Below are 15,997 nucleotides of genomic sequence, written 5' to 3'. Positions count from 1 at the left end.
CTGGAACCCTCATCTGCCTGCCTCGAAGCCAGCGTACTCACAGGGAAACACAGCCTAGCCCACCCCCGGGGCTGCCTGCTTGACTGTCAGCCGTCTCTGCCCTCTCCCTGCCTCTGCCTTCCAGTCAAGGTGATTCTGGACAAATACTACTTCCTCTGCGGGCAGCCTCTCCACTTCATCCCAAGGAGGCAGGTGTGTGATGGCCAGCAGGACTGTGCCTCAGGGGAGGACGAGCAGCACTGTGTCAAGAACTTCCCCGATGAGTCCCCAGTGGCAGGTGAGTCCAGGGGCTGGAGGGACGAGGGGAGTAGGCACAGCAGGAAAGCAGCCCAGGTCCCCCTTGGTCCACTACTTAGCATCTGCCTACTGGCTTGTCAGTCTCCATCCCCACTGGAAGGTTTTTAAGAACAAGAATAGGACCAGGTCCTGCCGACTAGATCTCCAATATCCGATGAACAAATGCAGACCAGAGAGACAGGAAATTGTGACATAGCCTGCCCCGTTCTGCTACACCTGGGTAGAACTGAGGTAGGTGGCTAGATTGGATAACCCTGGGACAGTTGCCTCCTTTCTATGAAATCTGTTACTTCCGAGGGACAAGAAAAGCGAGTGTAAGGCCATTAACTAGCTATTGATCCTCCTACTCATTAGGTGTTTATTGTAACATGCTATGTAACAAAACTGAGCTAGGTCCTTCAAAGCAATTGGAGATGTTTCCACCAAAAACTCATGCTCAGGAGATGAGTGTTGGGGGCTTTTAAGGGTCAGGACTAAGTCCCTTCTTGGGTATATCTTCTTTTTTTAATCATAAGGCAAATGCCTATGAGCTCCTGCCCTCCTACTGCCAACAGTACTTCCCTCTCAACCTCCTCCTCCTCACCGCATGTGGAGAAGGAGCTAGGTTCCTCGGTGAGAAGTACCCCAGGCTAGGCAAGCTATTGGGCCATGAGTAGAGTCACCATATATCACCAAAACTGATATCTAGAAGAATGAGAGGGAGAGCTATTGGTAATTGTGCCAGGACAACAGGTCAACCTGGAGGTTGTTCCCCGGACATCTGGTCACCCTAGCTACCATCAAAATGAGGCTCAATCCAGCAAAGCCAAATGGAAGAACTTTGCTTGAGATTGAAAGGGTTGGTGTTCTATGATGCTCTAGGGTCTGGGTGTAGGCAGGTTGTGCTGGTCCCATGATGAATTCTGAGGGAGATGGGCCAGACAGGCCCCTGTCTTGCAACTGACCCGGGTTCTTCCCCTTCAGTCCGCCTCTCCAGGGACCGATCCACCCTGCAGGTGCTGGATCCAGCTACAGGGAGCTGGGCCTCTGCCTGCTTTGACAACTTCACAGAAGCTCTGGCCAAGACAGCCTGTGGGCAGATGGGCTATGACAGGTACCCAGCTCAAGCCTCCAGAGGCTGGCCCCCAACCCCCGTTACCTCTTCCATCCCTCCCCCTTTCCTTCCTCCCTTCCTCTTTCTTTCCTAAAAATATATAGATACTGGAGTCAGAATCGCTCTTGAACCTGAACACTTTCACATATAAGCAACATGAAGTTTAATCTCCTAAGCCCCAGTTTCCTCAATGGTTAATTGGAGAAAGTATTGGTAACGTCATAGGATAATGATCAGGTGCAGCGAGAAAATGTAAGCCTCCCCACTCACCCTAACACACACATCTGGCTCCTCAAGACCCTCACTCCTTGGCTCTGCAAGAAGCCACCCTGTCCCAGAATATATTTACTTATTCAATGTCCCATTGGTTAAAATTCAGTGTAAACAAACCTGATTGCATTGGAGCCCCATCAGCAAATCTGTAGAGTAGTTCCTAATCTTCACCAGATGAAGAGTTATATAATCATAAGGGTGATTTGCATGTTGGGTTTATATTCATTTGATCTTGGCAAAAACCAGAAAAGGTATTTATTACTGTATCTATTTTAGAAATAGGTTCAGGGAAGATAAGTAACTTGCCTGGGTAGGAGCTGGGAGAGAGAGGCCTGGCATTGGTGCCCAAGACCCCTTAATTCCTGGGCTTGGGTAATTCTCTCTCCTCCCAGGGCTTTCCCTGCAAAGGGAGAAGTGAGGCTACCGATCACTCAGAGAACCTAACCAGAGAGGAGGAAAAAGGACCCATGTATTCAGCTGCAGAGTGGGGGAACCTCTCCCTGGCAGGCCCCCAAGGACTCTAAGAAACTAGACCCAGAGTCTAGGCAGAAATGAGAAATGCTAGGCAGACACCGTCAATCACAGAACTCTCTCCCATCCACGCCCCCCCCCTGCCCCCAAGGCAGCCTCAAGGTCCTTTTTCCATACGTGCTCCTCCGGGTGGCATGACTGATCCATCACACCTTTCGGCTCCCTCTGCTCTCTGGCTAGCAGGTCTTTGCTGCTCACCGTGGGGCACAACCCCGGACAGGACACCTCTGCCTGCTTCATTTTTGAGGAGAGCTGGGGAGGTAACCCCCGCCCCAGCCCTGCCTTACCCCTCCCCCCCCAGGCGGGCCCAGCCCAGCCTCCCCTGCAGCCAGCCCCTCCTCCCCACTGCAGTCCAGCGTCGGACTGCAGCGTCAGCAGTGCCCGCACAGGCTGCGGCTGCCTTATGCAACCAAGGTGTCTCTGGGGCTTCTTAAGGTAACAGGTTCCTGGAATTTCTGCCCTTCCAGAGAGATTGACGTGCCAAACCAGCTGGCTCCTTGAGTTCTACAAAATCAAAGCTGGTTAGAATTATTCATTAGGGTGGCTTGGTGAACAGAGGTTAACTTTCCGGGGACTGTCCCTTTCCAGCGCTGTCCCTCCTGCCGGGTCTTGGATTTCTCTCTCCTTCCTCTACCTAGGTCAGCAGTCCTTCTTGTCCTAGGACCATAATACCCGAGATGGTTCAAGGTGGGAAGAGCTCTGGAGATCACTGCATCCACCTCTATCATTTTATAAAGGGAGAAATTGAGGCTTACGGAAACCCAGGGAAGGGTGTGACCTGTCAAGGTTACACATCGAGCTAGTGTCAGAGGCAGGATGAGAACCTCCATCTCCAGGGCTCTAAAACCCAGCACTGCCACACTCACGTCCCTCCAGGCATACCTGGGCCTGTGAGGTGTACAGGATTCCTGGCCCCAAATGCGAGAGCATCAGTGGCTGGCCGGCCGGCCAGTGTCTCAGTCAATCTGACCTCTGCACACAGAGCCAGTACTAGCATGGCTGGATGGGGAAGGATGGGACAATCAGAACAATGGGATGAATCAGGGGAGCCTTCCTGGAGGAACAAAGACTTAAACCCAAGGTTTGAAAGAAGAAAAACATGGATTAGGGGTGAGAAAGGGTGAGGGTGGTCTGACTGAAAGACTCTTCTGGACTCATGTGAAGACTGATCTCATCCTGTCCTATCTCCAAGGGAGCCATAAATGTACCGCCACTACCAAATTCAGCCCAGACGCCTTGTTCAGAAAACCAAATATCACATTCCAGTTCTCTGGCTGTGAGTGAGAGAAAAAAAAAAAAATGCTAGGACATTTGAAATAGGGCTATAGCTGGGAGTTAGGAAAGCATGTCCCTAACATTTGTCCAGAGCTCTGGGGAAGCAAGAACACATCAGCATCGTGCCTAAAGCCAAGTCCTGGGAGAGGAGGCTACTCTTCCCATCTTCTTCTAACCTCCTGCCCTAGCTCACATCTCTCTCCCTCCCAACATGAGCAGCAAACCCACCTTCAGAGCTGTGGAGATCAGCCCAGACCAAGATCTGGATGTTGTTGGAATCACAGAGAACGGCCAGGAGCTTCAGGTGCAAAACCCAAGTGGGTAAGTGGGAGGATGCCTTCCGGCCCATAAGAGGCTCACATATGGAGGCTGCCATCAAGGGTGCAGGCAGGCTACCCTGAGCAGGTGCAGCAAGGGGAATGTAAGCCAGACAACAGGAAGAACTCCAGGCCATGCAGACTGTTAGATACCAAGAGCTAGAGAACCAGATTTCTGAGAGGTTTTCTGGGTTGACTCCCTTTTTTATATATGATAGACAGCTGGACAAAGTGTGCTGTCCACATGTTAGTGGTCTTTTCATCCGAGTAAAATCAAAAATTTTCCTACTGCTCTGTGTTCCTGATTAAACCCAATAGGCAAGATTCCAAAGGCCACCGTGTCCTTCCCAGCCACTCACCCGGGCCAGAGTAAGACCTCTCCACGTTCCCAGCCCTCCAGAGAAAAGGCCACATGGCTTTTGGCAGTGGCCTGTTCCTCTGCCTCACCACCCTGTATGAGAGGTCAGCATCTAGATAAAAATGGCCACGTTGCTGCAGAGAACCCCAGAGAGGATGCTGCTGACGGCTGCTTATTCATCAAAGAGTAAATCTGAAAAAGGACCAAGATGGTAGCAGAATGATGTTTGCCTGTAATTCCATTGAAATCCCACTTCTTGTCCATTTGAAAGCCCACAGTGTAACAGACAGTGTTCCAGGCTCTGGTCTCCTCCACTCCAGGAATGCCAAGGGCTCGGGTTGGGCTCTGACACAGGCAAGGCCCAGCACACAGTGGGTGCTTAGCAGCAGGGGTTTTTGAATCCAAACAAATCAAATTGAACTGAACTAAGCGGCCATGCACTTTCCATATAGTCCCCTAGCATGTGGGTTCCAGACTTCCAGGTATTGGGACAGGGGCTGGGGCCAACACTACCAGAGGACGGGAGTCCTCGCCTCCCACAGAAATCACAAGGCTCTGTGTCTCCCTTCCAGACCCTGTCTCTCAGGCTCCCTGGTCTCCCTGCACTGCCTCGGTGAGTACACCCCCTCCCTGAGCGTTTGGGCCCTGGGCCAGCAATGAGCAGAGAGAAAGCCCTTCATCCTCATTCTTAAATTTCTCAGATCCTAAGTTTCTGTTTTGTCCCAAACTTACTTCTTTGGGTCTTGGGTTTGTAGGTCAGTGCTCCTTCGAGTGGGTGATGCTGAGAATTCTTTGGGACCATGCACTCACAAGCCCGCAAGCTAAGCAGAAAGCTAGCAGGGAACAAAAAGCTGGAATGGACGCACTGGGACTCCATCCCCTCCTCCCTGGTCAGGTCCATAAGGCCTCCTCGGGCACTGTGTGCTCAGCCATCCAAGATCAGATCATTCAGTTTAGCAAAAATACACTGAACAGTTAGACCACGTCTAGCACTGTCAGGTGCACTAGTTCAAAGTAGAAAATACCAGACAAGTAACAGAATTGGCCACTCTCCTTGGGAGCTTACAGCAGAGAGAGAGAGAGAGAGAGAGAGAGAGAGAGAGAGAGATGCAAGGCCACGGGTGGGAGGTGCCAAGACCAAGCAGTACTCACAGCCAACTTGCCACAGGGAGACCCAGGCACCAACGAGTCCCACTGGCTTCCAGTGTGACCTTGAGTCATTTGCCTGACCTTTCTGAGGTTCCTCTTCCCAAGAAGGCCTTGCATCCAACTGCCCAAGGGGATCCTGGGAGAACCCCAGCTCTTACAGAGTAGATCAGAATAGGAAACAAGCTGTGACCCAGCCTGTCCTCCAGGCTTGTGGAAGAACCGACCAGAGGCTGCCCCGTTGGCCAGAAACTGGACAGGCTGAGTGGAACCAGGTCATCATCCCCCACCTCTGCCGTTGGGCGGTAGATGTGCTCTCCTGTTGGATGTTAAGAATTTTTGTCACTATAACGTGACACCCACAATCCCTGATGCATGGGGACCGATACACAGTGGGTAGCCAGTGAATGACTGAATGGCTGGCACTAAATGGCACAGGCGTCACAGAGAGGTTTAAGTCACAGACCCTCCTTTGAGGAGCCATCGATCTCACTGGGAAGAGCTAAGCACAACAGAAACAAAAGGCAGGCCAACGGCATGGGCAAGCTAAGGAAATTCCAGGACAAGAAAGTCCCCAGGGGTTGGGCAGCCCCAGGGAGGTGGTGCCCAGGCTAAACACTGAGAGGTAGGCTCCCAGAAGGGAGGGGCCACGTCTGTCTGTCCATCTTTCCGTCTTGTCCTCCCCTCTCTTCCCAGCCTCCCTGAACACAGCAGGCGCATGATACAAATTTGCTGAGCGAATCAATGGTTCAGATAAACAGCAAAGAGGAGAGCTAGCATCGCAGGGATGGGGGTTTCCTTGAGCAAAAACAGAAGGACTTTTAGGGAGCTACAGGCAGATCGATTCGGCTAGACAGAAACCTTATATAAGGACAACAGGCTGCTGCCAGGAGGAGGACTTTAAACTCTACCCTAGAGAGAGATGCCTTGGGACTGTGAGGGGACACAGAGAAAGCAGAGTTTGGACGATGAGGTGTCTGAAAAGCCCCTGGCCAGCATCGGCCCAGAAAGGAGAGCAGCCTTTTCCTGTGAGCACCACGGCTGTGGCAGGGATGGCCAGGACTGGAGAGGCTGAGGGCAGGGCGGGGAGGTGGGAACGGAGGCTTTTACACGAGCTTGAGGGTCGTGATGGAAAAGCCTAGGACGGTGGCATATGAAAGACAGCACAGGGTGTCGACCTGGGAGACTCACTCATGGGGGTGGGAGGACTTGGAGAAAGGGGAGTTTAGGATGGGAAGATTCTGTTTCTGGAACTTTCTTCCTACTTCCGGGACCCAGAGCAGTCTGTGGGTGTCTGTTTGCCGATACCTCAGCAGGAGTGGCTGGGGACACTCCACCTGGGCCGGACTTTCGTAATTCCGCATCACTTGTTTGGTTTGAAGGCCATGAATTCCCGGCACCACGGACACACCCGTGTCCACAATATAAACACATCTAAAGCCACACAAAGGAGGGGGAGGCTGAGGGGAAGGCCTATGGTCTGGGGTACTCTCTCCCTATGAATAACTCAAAATGGGCCTGGTTCTCCCCACCCCTCCAGGTCCCGGTCATAAGGGCCTGGCTCTAAGGCGACAGAGCCAGGCCTCCAAGGGGGAGGCAGGCCCATCCCTCAAGAGCCTGACTCTTGATTTCTCCCTCTTTCCTACTGACGCCAGCCTGTGGGGAGAGCCTGAAGGCCCCTCGGGTGGTGGGCGGGGAGAAGGCCTCTGTGGATTCTTGGCCCTGGCAGGTCAGCATCCAGTACAACAAACAACATATCTGCGGAGGGAGCATCCTGGACCCCCACTGGATCCTCACGGCAGCCCACTGCTTCAGGTAAGGCCCACCACACCAGGAAGCCTCGAGGGATCAAAGCCTTGGAGGGCCAGTGTCTGGGTCCCCCATCTCCCAACTTGTGCTCCAATGCCCTCACCCCTCTTTGCCCTCCTTCTGCAGACCATGTCCGTCCGTGGGTGTGGCCACCCCAATGAGTCAGCAGGTATGATGTCCTTTGTTAGGCACCCGGGGTGAGCAGAGGGCGCTGGTCACCAGGCTCGATCACCAAGTTTAACCTCTTCCGGTTGGGAAGCAATCAGATACCCAGCATCCTCAGTCTGGCCTCTTATCTTTTCTTAAAGATTTTTTTAGTTTACTTTTTATTCATGAAAGACACAGAGAGAAAGGCAGAGACATAGGCAGAGGGAGAAGCAGGGTCCCTGCAGGGACCCCGATGTGGGACTCAATCCCCAGACCCTGAGATCATGCCCTGAGTCAAAGTCAGACACTCAACCACTGAACCACCCAGGCATCCCTGGTCCCTTATCTTTCACTCCACAGCAGCTCTTCCCATCGAGCTCTCTGGAGTCCTGAGAATGCTCTCCCTCTGCCAGTCTTCCACGGAGAGGTTCCAGGGTCTAGAGTCACTGACACTCCCCCCTATTATAGCCAAAAACTTAAAAAAAAAAAAAAAAATCAAAAAACATAGATTCCCTTACAGGCCAAGCCCATACCTCTGGGGAAGGAGGACTATTCCCAGGCCACCTTCACTTTCCTTCTTTTATTTATTCATTCAACATCTAAGAAGTACTATATTATGTGCCCATGTGCATTAGATCCATCAGTGCCTTGGAGGAACTCACAGTGTAGGCCAGGGATTCTTAACCTTTTTTGAGATCTGACAAAGCTCTAAGTCCTTTCCTGGAAAACCACCCCTGCACACTAAGTAGGCAAGAGCATCTGGAGTCACCAGGAAGGCAGACAAGTACACAACTGACAATGTGAATACCACATGAGTAACACAGAGTAAAAAGCACTGGGGACAGCGTAGAGAGTGCCAGGACCCCAGAGCTCAGGCACTGAGAACAGCCCCCTTCTGCAACCCTCCAGTTAGAAGGTTCCTTGGGCAGGTTTCACCGGGTGAAAAGATCAAACCCCCTTTTAGAATTTAGCATTTTGTAGGTGATTCCTCACACCTGCTCCTTTTCTCCACCACCCCTGGCCTCACCATCATTATCTCCTAAAGTAGGGACACCTGGTACCCCAATCCCCAGGGCCCTGGGGACCAAGCTTTTCGCAAACCCTGCACGTGCTTGGTTCAGGCCTGAAACCTGCTCTCTGCCCCCTAGGAAGCATCACGATGTGTCCAACTGGAAGGTGAGGGCTGGCTCTGACAAATTGGGCTCCTTCCCATCCTTGCCTGTGGCCAACATCTTCGTCTTTGAGCTCAACACCACGTATCCTAAAGAGAAGGACATTGCACTTGTGAAGCTGCAGTTCCCACTCACATTCTCCGGTGAGAGGTGACATCTGGGACCAGACCCCCTTAGGTCAGGTTATACTCCCACCCTGCCTTTAGCTCACTAAGTGACCTTGGACACATCACTTGTCCTCTCAAGCCTTCAGCTGTGCATTTGTTTCCAGTGAATATACAAGCCTAACATCAGGGAGGGGCATGAGGCCCTTTTGAGCGTTCAGCTGACAGCCCACCCCACTCCCTGCCGGATTCTTTTAGGTCTGTTTTCTCCCTGTGGAGTACCTCAAATGAGAATCATAGATTCATCTGATCTTGGGGTTGTAAGGGACCTAAAAGATCATCTAGTCCCTCCTCCACCCTCAACCAATGCCAAGAGCCTGTACAATATCTTTACCGAGGGGTTATTGTGCCCATCTGGTCTCCCAGGGGCAGGGAGCTCATTACCTTTAAGGCAGCCCCTGGAACCTTTGAACAGCTCTGTTAGATGACTCATGTTTGGATAGTATTTGTATCAGCATTTCCAACTGTCAGTTCCACAGGACACACTGGTCCCTTAGGAGAAAAATAAAATGCTTCTATTCTCAAATAAGTTGGGGAAATATTTTTATAGTAGAGCTCTCTTCTTGGGGCACATTTGTATATTAAAGATATGAGGTTTTTTTTAATTTATTATATTTAAACCATATCTCCTCAACTTATTTGAGCACAAAACTTTCTCATGCCACTTTTGTTAACATCCCATGGAACACCAGTCATGGAAACCCTGATGTCAACCTTTTCAGAGGGCTTAGCCACCAGGCTCTCCCCTTACTCTCTGCTCCTGGCAGGCACAGTCAGGCCCATCTGCCTGCCTTTTTTTGATGAGGAGCTCATTCCAGCCACCCCACTCTGGGTCATCGGATGGGGCTTTACGGAGCCGGATGGAGGTAAGTCCTGGGTTTAGGACCACAGGGCTGAAGGAACAGCTCTTGGAGGTGATGGGAAGGAGGACCATCCTTGAGAAAAACCCATCCTGGAAGTCCAAGCACCAAGGTGCCAGGCAACCCAGAGAATTTTCCTGGGCTGGGGGTAGGAAACAAGAAGGGGAATATGAACATGTTTCAACCTCCCAGGAAAGATGTCCGACACCCTGCTACAGGCATCTGTCCAGCTCATTAACCACACTCGGTGCAATGCAGAGGACGCATACCAGGGGGAAGTCACCAAAATGATGCTGTGCGCAGGCATCCCGGAGGGCGGCGTGGACACCTGCCAGGTGGGATCATAAGGGAGTTCCTTGGAAAGGGATGTGAGTCCTAGAGAGACAAGTCCAGAGGCCGACTGCCTCACATGAAGTCTTGCATATGGTGGGCACTCAATGTTGCAATGAAGGGAAGAGGGAAGGGAAGAAAGACTATAAGATAAGGATGGAATGATGGAAGGAAGGATGGACAGAGACCAGTGGAAAGATTTCAAATGTGTATTTCACATACAAAGATGATGTTACCCACCCCACCTGCTCTTACTTCCCCCATCACTCACAGAGTAGGGGTCACTTGAGGGCAGGAATGCCAGGTCTATTCTTTCTAGAACTGCCAAGATGCTGAACTACCCTAGAGAAAATCCATCTGCTGCTGGATGAGCCCTGGTGCAGTGCCTCCCTGCTAACCCTACTGACCAGTCTCCACATACATTCTCACTCCCTCCACCCCCAAACAATCTTCCAAGCTATTTTCACTATAGTCCCTATCCCTACTCCTGCCCCCATTCTCAGCCATTAAATTCCTTCACTCAAGAGGTAGCTCTTAGCCATCTCTTGAATGTCAGGTAAATAAATACTAGGTTTTAGGGACAGTGTCTTCTTCCCTTGGGAAGCTCACAGTGGCGGCGGCGGGGGGGAGGAAGTTAGGCTACGGTGTTGTTGGGTTCTGAGGAAGGAAGTCTCAGGGACTACTAGGAGCTGGGACAGACACCCAGATAAGTGCACTGCTCACTATCTGACAAGTTCTGGTCTGTTTTGTTGTTTGCTTGTTTGCGGTCTTTCTCTTCTCCATTTAACTCTAAGCTCCCCGAGGGCAGGGATCTTTGTTCTTTTCATTGGTCAAATCCTGATTGTCTAAAACAGTACCTGGCCTGCAATAGGTGTCTCCTGAGCAGCTAAATAATCTGGGAAATACTCGGTTATAAAAAAGAAATATTTGGGCCTCTCACTGCAGAACCTTCTAGAGCCTTTGGTTTGCTCTAGTGTGCATTGTGAATCTCTGCAAGAAAGCACACCAACTACTTTCTTGACCACAAACAGAACTCTCTCACCCCAAATGGAAAGGCTTTCCAGGCTGCAGGAAGAGCTTCAGCAGAAGCTGTGAGGGCAGAACAGCACACAGCACTGGGGAGCAGTGGGGAGCACAGGGGAAGGATGGGCCAATGCAGGAAAGGGACGAGAGAGAAGCTCACTCTTCCATGCCAGCCCTGCCTGCCCTCCCCAGCAGCCCCTGTTCTGGTGTCTCACAGGGTGACAGCGGTGGGCCCTTGATGTATCACTCTGACCAGTGGCAGGTGGTGGGCATCGTGAGCTGGGGCCATGGCTGTGGGGGTCCCAGTACCCCGGGAGTGTACACCAAGGTCACAGCCTATCTCAACTGGATCTACAATGTCCGAAAGGTGAGCCCCACCTATTGTACATTCCCTACCTTCCTCTCTACCCTAAAGGTACCAAACTGTCCTTAGCTTTGATTTAAATGGTCTGAGATGACCCCTTACATCCTAAATAATTTGCCCCATCAGTGACAACCTGAGATTCCACCATGAAGAGCTGGAATTCCTTAGACCTGAAATTCCAAATAAATACAAATGCCGTAGGATACAGAACACACCCAGCTTTATCATTCTCTATTCTCTGGCAAAGAATTTCCAGAGAACAGACTCCATTGGGGTGAAAAGGGTGGAAAGGTTCAAGAAACATCTGAGATTCCAAGTAAATACAAATGCCTTAGGATATAGAACACACCCAGCTTTATCATTCTCTATTCTCTGGCAAAGAATTTCCAGAGAACAGACTCCATTGGGGTGAAAAGGGTGGAAAGGTTCAAGAGAGAGGAGCAAAGAGCTTCAGAAAAAGCAGACTAACTTTGCACATATCACCACCTTGTCCAGTTTCAAGTCATCTGACTCTTGGTCTCTTGTCATAGTCTACACCATGATGCTGCGGCCCCTTCATATTGCTGGAAGCTGCCTCCCCCTGTCCTGCCCACTGGGGATCCCCCTAGAAGTCAGACAGAGCAAGAGCCCCTGTGGGCACACCTCTCTGCCAATCACCTCAACATTTCTTGGTGCAGCAAAGGGCTTCCATTCCTGTAAAAGACATCACAGCCCACAGGCACCCAGAGGAAATCAACACCACCAGCTCCGCCACCCCCGGGGCTCCCGGCATCCCAAGGAGAAAGATACAGCCTACTGAACAGGCCAGCCTTTTGGCCAAGGTCTCTGAAGGCATTGCTAAGCCAGGAAGGAACTTTCCTATTCTACTAAATGGAAGTAGACTCTTCAGTGAGAGCTCAGATCACCAAGTAGACTCTCCAGTAAGAGCTCAGATCACCCCATGAAGGGAGAAAAGGCTCTGAGCCAGCCCTCTCCACCACCCATCCTCAAGCCCATCCAGGAAGAAACCAGTTGTAATGTAAAATGCACAGTCCTGCTATTGGCTCAATACTATTACTTAATGTTATGACAGTTCTATGGATGCTGCTACTAAACAGGTGTGTAAAGTCTGACACTGGTGGACTGGGCTACATGCTAAGAACTGAGCTGAGACTATTGCATCATTCCTGCACCTGGGTAGGAAAAGGTCCTAGGGAGACCACTGATACCCAAAGAAGGAAAAAGGAGACCCAAAGACGGGAGATAACACCTATGACTTGGGAGAGAGAGGATCTGCATGCTTAAGGCTGATGGTAAACCATGGCTCCCCCAGTGCCTGGAAAGAGATACTGCACCTGAGTCCTCACTTCTACCTAGAGAGCCCTGGGCATGGTTGCTTTCATTCTTTATAAAAAATAAAATAAAAAAGTACACACACACACACACACACACACACACACATACATATATATATATATGCAAAGTCTGAAGTGGGACCTAAGTAGGGTTCTGGGAACATAATCATGAATAAGTCTTGCACTCAAATTGTCAGAGAATTAAGCCCCATGGACTTCTCTGGCCACTGTATGGGGGCCCAGGTATTCTGAAAACCCTCCTGGTCAGATCTTAGATGAATAGGCTTTACTAGGTTCTCAAGAAATAGAAATCTTCAAAGACCAAATAAAAACATGAATAAACACATATAAATAAAACAAAATTATCAGAATCGTGAGCTGAAATGAAGGTAGAGATTTGAGAGCAACAGCTAACTAAAATCTTGGGTTGTCCAAGGGACCAAGACCTATATGAAAGTTGAGATCAGAACTAAACCTAGACCCAGTGCTCACCATCAAAGATCAGCCAAGGTTTTTTAAAAAGAAAATCCCAGGAGTGGGAATCATCAAAAATAGTCAAGGACCTTATGTTAGAATTGCCAGGTTATAAGAAAAACTGATACTATAGAATATGTCTATGTGCCAGACATTATTCTAAGTGTTTCACTGTGTATTAAGTCATTTAAGACTCATACAAACCTATGAGTTAGGTGCCATTCGTATCCCATCCCCATTTCCATCCCCATTTTATGGATAAGAAAACTGAGGCTCAATGAAGCTAAGTACCTTGCCTGAGGTTACATATAGGTAAGCTGAATATGAGTATTCTGATTCCAGTGTTCATGTTATAAACTATCACATTATGCCAATATCATAATTTATGAATCTTTAAATAAATTTTAAATGAGGGTCACCTGGGTGGCTCAGTCAGTTAAGCATCTGCCTTCAACTCAGGTCATGATCCTGGGGTCCTGTGTTCAAGCCCCGCATCAGGCCCCCTGCTCAGCGGGGAGTCTGCTCCTCCCTCTGCCCCTCCCTCCACTCATGCAGACTCTCCCATGCTAGCTCTCTCTCAAATAAATAAAATCTTAAAAATAAATGCTTAAAATGGGTACTTTTTCCTCATAAAGATATTTTTAAATATTTGTAATTTAAAATCCACAAAAACAAAAAAAACAAAAATAAAATAAAAAATAAAATAAAATCCACAAAAATTTACTATCTTAACCATTTGTAAGTATACAGTTCAATGGTATTAAGTATATTCACACTGTTGTGCAACTACCACCACCGTCCATCTCCAAAACTCTTTTTCCCTTCCAGAATTCTGTACCATTAAACAATAGCTCCCCGATTTCTTCCTCCCCCATGATACTGGAAGCCACCTGTCTACCTTCTGTCTCTATGAAAATGACTACTTTAGGTGCCTCATGTAAGTGGAATCACATAGCATTTGCCTTTCTGTGCCCGGCTTACTTCACCTAGCAGAGTGTCTTCAAGGTTTATCCATGGTTGTAGCCTGTCAGACTTTTCTTCCTTTTTAAGGTTGAATAATATTCCATTATTTATACTACATTTATTCATTCATCCATCAATGGACATCTTGTTTCTACCTCCTGGCTATAATGAATAGTGCTGCTGTGAGCAGGGTGTACAAATCTCTCTTCAAGATTCAGTTTTCAATTCTTTGGGGTATATACACCCAGAAATAGAATTGCTGGATCATATGGTATCTGTTTTCAATTTTTCATTGTTTTCCTTTTTTTTTTAATTGTTTTATTTACTTGAGAGAGAGAAAGAAAGCACAAGTGGGGGGAGAGAGAGAGAGAGAGAGAGAGAGAGAGAGAGAGAGAGAGAGAGAAAGAAGCAGATGCCCCACTGAGCAGGAAACCCGACACAAGCTCAATCCCAGGACCCTGGAATCACAACCCAAGCCAAAGGCAGACACTGAACTGACTGAGCCACCAAGTATCCCAATTTTTTATTGTTTTGCATGAGGATTGCACCATTTTACATTCAGTGCACAAGGGTTCCAATTTCTCCACAACCTCACCAATATCTATTTTCTCTTAAAAAAAAAAAAAGGTATTTTGGGGGCACCTTGATGGCTCAGTTAAGCATCTGATTCTGGATTTTGGCTCAAGTCATGATCTCAGGGTCATCAGATCGAGACTATTGGGCTCTACACTAGGCAGGTAGCCTGCTTCAGATTCTCTCTCTCCCTCTGCCCCTCCCTACCTCCACTCATGCATGCACACAATTCTGTCTCTCTAAAAACAGCCAAAAAATAGGTATTTTAATAAAGCAACTGTGACAGGTAGATTTGAAGAAGAACCAAATAGAGCTCTTAGAAATAAGAGCTATAGGGCACCTGGATAGGGCTCAGTTGGTTAACCGTCTGCCTTCAGCTCAGGTCATAGTCCCAGGGTCCTGGGATCAAGTTCCACATCAGGCTCCCCACTCCAGGAGGAGCCTGCTTCTCCTTCTGTCTCTATCCCCCTCTCTCTCTCTCATGAATAAATAAATAAAACCTCAAAAAACCCTTTTTTTATTAAAATTAAAAGCTGAATGTTTGGGGTAAATAGCACTTAAGACAGATTGAGAAGATTAATGAACCAGAAGTTAGATTGAAGAAGTTACTAAGTTTGCTATAGAAAGAAATAAGGAGTTAAAATATACATACACACAAAACAAGGCTGTGGACAGTGGAGACTAGAATAAGAAAGTCTAACAAATCCAGTTGAAGAATCAGAAGGAGAGAACAGAAATATGAAGGAAAAACAGCATCTAAAGAGAGAACAGCTGAGAATGTTCAGAATTCATTAAAGGCATGAATCCACACATACAGCATTTGCCCCGATAGTGCATACGCGCATATGACCAAGGCAGAAATCCTGTCATTTGTAAGAAGGATGGAGCTAGAGAGTATAATGCTAAGTGGAATAAGTCAGTCAGAAAAAGACAAATACCATTTGATTTCACTCACACATGGAGTTTAAGAAACAAAACAAATGAACAAACAGGGAAAAAAAGAGAGCAAACCAAGCACCATACTCTGAACTATGGGGAACAGATTGGTGGTTATCAGAGAGGAGGTAAGTGGGAGGATGGGTGAAATAGGTGATGGGGGTTAAGGTGTGCATTTGTGATGAGCACAGGGTGATATATGGAATTGTTGAATCACTATATTGTACAACTGAAACTGACTTTAGGATAAAGAGGGTCACTGCATAGTCATAAAAGGATCAATTCACCAGGAAGACAGAGCAAGTTAATACCTATAAATGAAAAGAAAAGAAAAAACCACAATCCCTTTGTCACCACTGGAGTTGACTGTCATGCCAAGTCCTTATTCTGAAATAGTAATGGGGGGAGGGGGTCGAGGAAGCAAGCATCTTTCTGCTTCACCATAGAAATCTACCTCCAGGTAACAAGGTGCTCGAGGTAGTGAAGGGAAGCTCTTCTTTACACACGCCAAAAAATGTAGCTAATCAAATCAGTGAATGATAAAAAATCTACAACCTC

At 48.6% G+C, this 15,997-nt stretch overlaps 1 protein-coding gene across 2 annotated transcripts in view; it reads left to right on the top strand.

Annotated features, from left to right (window-relative positions):
• TMPRSS4 (transmembrane serine protease 4) overlaps positions 1-13,571 on the top strand; it is a 35,496-nt gene extending 21,925 nt beyond the window's left edge. For both annotated transcript variants that reach the window (XM_025465356.3, XM_035716823.2), the window contains exons 4-13: positions 125-277; positions 1,261-1,390; positions 3,689-3,790; positions 4,717-4,757; positions 6,946-7,105; positions 8,395-8,561; positions 9,350-9,448; positions 9,635-9,777; positions 11,013-11,162; positions 11,690-13,571. In XM_025465356.3, coding sequence (XP_025321141.1) covers positions 125-277; positions 1,261-1,390; positions 3,689-3,790; positions 4,717-4,757; positions 6,946-7,105; positions 8,395-8,561; positions 9,350-9,448; positions 9,635-9,777; positions 11,013-11,162; positions 11,690-11,701 — 1,157 coding nt within the window. In that variant the 3' untranslated portion in view covers positions 11,702-13,571. The remainder of the gene's footprint in view (positions 1-124; positions 278-1,260; positions 1,391-3,688; positions 3,791-4,716; positions 4,758-6,945; positions 7,106-8,394; positions 8,562-9,349; positions 9,449-9,634; positions 9,778-11,012; positions 11,163-11,689) is intronic.
• The last annotated feature ends 2,426 nt before the right edge of the window (positions 13,572-15,997 follow it).

Source organism: Canis lupus, chromosome 5, assembly GCF_003254725.2.
Source record: "Canis lupus dingo isolate Sandy chromosome 5, ASM325472v2, whole genome shotgun sequence".
Lineage (NCBI taxonomy): Eukaryota > Metazoa > Chordata > Mammalia > Carnivora > Canidae > Canis > Canis lupus.
Note: the sequence above shows the minus strand (reverse complement) of the source record. Positions and strands in the feature narration are given on the sequence as shown.